The 4173-nt window shown below is 56.8% G+C and overlaps 1 protein-coding gene across 1 annotated transcript in view; it reads right to left on the bottom strand.

Annotated features, from left to right (window-relative positions):
- Positions 1-6: 6 nt before the first annotated feature.
- Positions 7-4173, bottom strand: part of Cd99 (CD99 molecule (Xg blood group)) — a 17009-nt gene continuing 12842 nt past the window's right edge. Inside the window, exons 9-10 of the mRNA XM_033760114.1 lie at positions 1381-1437; positions 7-166 (exon numbers count right to left, since the gene is read on the bottom strand). Coding sequence (XP_033616005.1) covers positions 141-166; positions 1381-1437 — 83 coding nt within the window. The 3' untranslated portion in view covers positions 7-140. The remainder of the gene's footprint in view (positions 167-1380; positions 1438-4173) is intronic.

Below are 4173 nucleotides of genomic sequence, written 5' to 3'. Positions count from 1 at the left end.
GGGCACGGCCGTCCCGGAGCCGCACGGGACGGCGCGGTGGGTCCCCATCCTGCAGGTGACCCAGGTCCCGGGGAGACCGAGGCAGGCGTTCCGGCCTTGCTGGGGCCTCTGGGTGGTCGGGACGGCTCGCAGCGTTTCCTCTACTTCTCCAGAAGTATCTGCTGCACTGTGTGGGGCGGAGAGAGGAGAAAATGACCCCCGATCTCCAGTTTCGACGATAATGAAACAGTAACAACCTCACCACGATAAAATGACAAAGCCGACCCAATGAGTACCGTCCCAGCAAACACGAGGGCTGGCCCCCAAAAAGCAGAGAGAAAGCAAGGGAAGGCGCGCTCTCAAAAACGGCAAAAGTGCAATTCTTCAAGACCCAGTATAAGCAATCTTCCGACCCTCCCCGACCGCCTGATTTTTATGAATTTACAAAACACTCGGGAGCTGACACCCTAAGGCCCACTCATTTATACCGTGGAGGTTTATTGCGTGGGTTGAACGATTTCTGGAAGGGGAAAACCGAATTTCAGCATCTCGGTGCTAAGCACGGTGGCACCTGCCTGGAGTTCCGGTATCCAGGAGGCTGAGGCGGGAGGATCCACCGTGCGTTTGGGGCCAGCCTCAGCTATATCATGAGTCCAAGGCCCGCCTGGACTACACAGCAAGGCCTTGTCTCAAAAAAACCAAGAAAAAAAAAAACCACAAAATGAATGTTTGATAAGAACATTCAGTACAATGGTGCTTTCTGTATCAAGAAGAAAAAACAAAACAAAACAAAAAACCAGATGAGGCTTCTATAGAAAATGGAAACCTGTGCTCTCCACGGCCCGCTGCACACACACACGAGGGTGTATACTGCGCACACGTAACAAATCCGTGTTAAAAAGTCACTTTGGGCAGAACAGCAGACACTGACTTCCCAAGCGTGTTGCTTCCGGAACCACAGTTATTTTTCAGCTCTATTTAAGAGCGCACCTCCGTTCGGCGGGGACTATAGTCCACGGGGACAATGCTGCAACCTCTCCATATGCGTTTTGCGTTTTTCTAGGGCTCCCGGCAGCAGCGGGACTTAATAGCAGAACTTGACCATAAGTCACACTTCCAAAAAAGGACATTTTTCCAGTCCCTGATGCACGCTGGCCCTGGGGGTGACCCCGTACCCACTCCGCACACAGCTCGGAAGTCACCAGCAGAGGGTCACAGTGGATTCTGTGTCATTTTTACCGAATGCCTCCAAACGCTGGCCCTGGGCGGGGTGGTCACGCCTGCCGTCCCAGCACTCTGGGAGGCTGAGACAGGAGGGTCACCCGTACAAACAGTAGCAATAGCAGCAACTGTAATCACACTCATGGCTCCCGACAGCCGGCATTCCCGCGCCCTCCTTACCGGGCGGCTCCGTGCTGGTGGTCTGACAATTCTGCAAGTCAACTTCGGCGTGTTCTGCTGCAAACAAGGAGAAAAAGAAGACACCCACAAGGCTCAGTCCGGCAGGCAACAGCCCTCAATGCCCCGAGACGCACTCTGAGTTGGCCGGGGCTGAGGCGAAGTTTCGCTGGGCGTCGGGATTCGAATCTGCGCCCCGACACACACACTGACCGCCCAGCTTGTGTTCGCCCACCACGGGGAGACCTCACTCCGGAAGCTTCCGAAGGTTTTTATTTACCTTTTTTGTCACCAGCTGCCTTCTCCTCCTCAAGCCAAAAAGCTCCCAACTTGGAACTTTTCCGGGGGGTCACGCATGACGCTCAAAAAACGTGGGGGGGGGGTTAAACCACTGCAGATCTTGGGTTTTCCTCGCGGGTTAAATCAGTGCAAACATTCTCGAGTGGAAACAAAGTAACCTCAACACTCCGCACCTTGTCTCTGGTTCCGCTCTCCGTGGCTCACACCCAGAGAGGTCTCCCACGAGACAAAACCAGTCAGGGGCATCGTTTGTGGAAACGGGGGCCCCCCAGACCTACCCCAAACAAACACACGGCATCTCGGAAACTGCGCCCCCGGTCGGGGCCTGAAACAAGGTTTTCTCCCTCGGCTTCCTTAATGTCCTCTTTCTTTCCTTACTTTGGGGCACAGGGAGGAGGCGGGGTCTCGCTATGTACCCCAGGCTGGCCTCTAACTCACGGAGATCCTCCTGCCTCGGCCTCCCCAGTTGCTGGAATGACAGGTGTGCACCACCACCCCCGCTCTTTCCGGGTAACCCCGGGCTGAGGTTATCCTGCCTCTGCCCCTCCACCCACTGGCCCCAGAATGCGGACTTGCGCATGGACATGGAAACACACCCCCCGGAGAAGTCACTGCTCACGAGGGCAGCAGCACAGCCAGAGATGATCCCGCCCGCCCGTCGCCTCCTCCTGTGTTTTTTTCTGCAGTCCGGGTCACCCCCATCCCTAAACCTCTGTTCGTTTCTTTCTCCCAGACAGGCCTCCGTGCCCATAGCCTTACTCCCTCTGGGGGGTGGCAGCGGACCCGCTGTGAAGGGCTGGAGTCAGCTCCGAAGGGCTGGGTCCTCGAGGGGATTCAAACCGCAAGTGTTGATCTCCTTTCCCGGCTCCTCCCTCCGCTCTCTGTTTCCTGGTCTCTGTGCCCCTCGCCCCGATCTTCCTGCCGAACGTGGACCGAACCCTTTCAACGACACGAACCGTTAGTCTCCCCCACCCACCTCTCTGTCCTTCCTGGCCACCATAAGCAACGGACCACGGACGGGACCTTCCAGAAACTGAGCAAAATAAACCCCTCCTGCTCTGAGACGTGGGTGTTGGCTAACCCGTCCCGGCCGTGCAGAGGACACCCCTCAGACGTCCTCCGGTAAAGCCCCTCTCCCCACTATGGCGTGCGCCAGCAGGATCCGAAATGTCACGGACACTCACAGACAAAACGCGTTTATTTCTTTTCTGTGTGGTTGTCAGTGAACACGAGGGCCGCACTCTCAGCGGGAAAGGAAACCGCACCCCACCCAGCTCAGCACTTAGAGCGAATGCGTCTCCCTGTGCGCTCAACCTTAATACGGGCGAGGCTGCGATGTCCGGTTAAAATATCGCGGAGAGGAAACGTATAGGGTGCGGAGCGTTAACTGTTAATTACGGGGATGGAAAAAAGCATTGCACTGAGGATTAAGTAAACACAACGATCCACAAGGCCCTGCCCGGCCCCTACACGAAAGCTGTGTTAGAAACCCAAGTCGTTAGATACGGGAGAGAGATGGATACTCGGACGGTCCGTGGACGGACGGGCGCCAGAAACGCACATGGACAGATGCAGGGACAGAGACAGATGGACACACGGAGAGATGCGGACAAACGCTTCAGGAAGGGCAAGCCGGGTGGACACGCTGGCCCAGACGGTCCTCTGGGCCACCTGCAAGGTATCGGCTTGTAAATCTGCACTCCTTTCAGAAGACAAGCACTTCTCCCCGCTGAGGGGAAAAAGGCGAAGAAGAAGAAACAAAAATCTCACTGGGCCACGAACCCCAGATATAAGGAGAGAACCAAGTGAAAGAAGGAAAATGGTCCACTGGAGCCGACAGACGACCAACTAGGTTAGTCACCAAGGCAACCACATGAGGCCAAAGTTCCCACATCGTGGGCCCCCAAGGGGAGAACAGATCCCACGAGGAAGCATCCACACCGCGCAGGCCAGCGTGGGGCTCAGAACTTGAAAGATCAGTTGGCGTGGTGGTGCACGCGGGAGGCTGAGGCAGGAGGATCTCCGCGAGTCCAAGGCCAGCCTGGGCTCCACAGTGAGTTCGGAGCCAGCCTGGACCACACGGTGAGATCCTGCCTCAAAAAACAAAAAGAAAACCAAAAAAGCAAAAATGCAAAAGAGTAAGCAAGGGGCATCTCAAAAAGTCCACTCGTGTGGGCTGGGGAGAGCAATCGCCAAGCGTGTGCCCGGCCCGAATCCGATCCGCAGCGCGGCAGCAGAGAAAAAGCAGAGAGCAACGCGTCAGCGACTTTCTATTGCTGTTAGAACAACCCGGAGGCCGTGCTGCTGCCAGGTGCCTCAGACGGCGAGCTTTGCTGTCACGGCGAGGGGTGGGGAGGCAGGGAGGGGAGGGCGCGGGCGCTCGGGGCGCGCACTGTGCACGACCTTAGGGTCTGAGGCACGTGGGTGACGCTGGCCTTTTCTGGGGCCGCGCACTTCTAACCGCCCGGGAAAGCGGGGAGACAGCGTTAGAGGGAG

Source organism: Fukomys damarensis, unplaced genomic scaffold (assembly GCF_012274545.1).
Source record: "Fukomys damarensis isolate Sample0158 unplaced genomic scaffold, DMR_v1.0_HiC HiC_scaffold_39, whole genome shotgun sequence".
Classification (NCBI taxonomy): Eukaryota; Metazoa; Chordata; class Mammalia; order Rodentia; family Bathyergidae; genus Fukomys; species Fukomys damarensis.
Note: the sequence above shows the minus strand (reverse complement) of the source record. Positions and strands in the feature narration are given on the sequence as shown.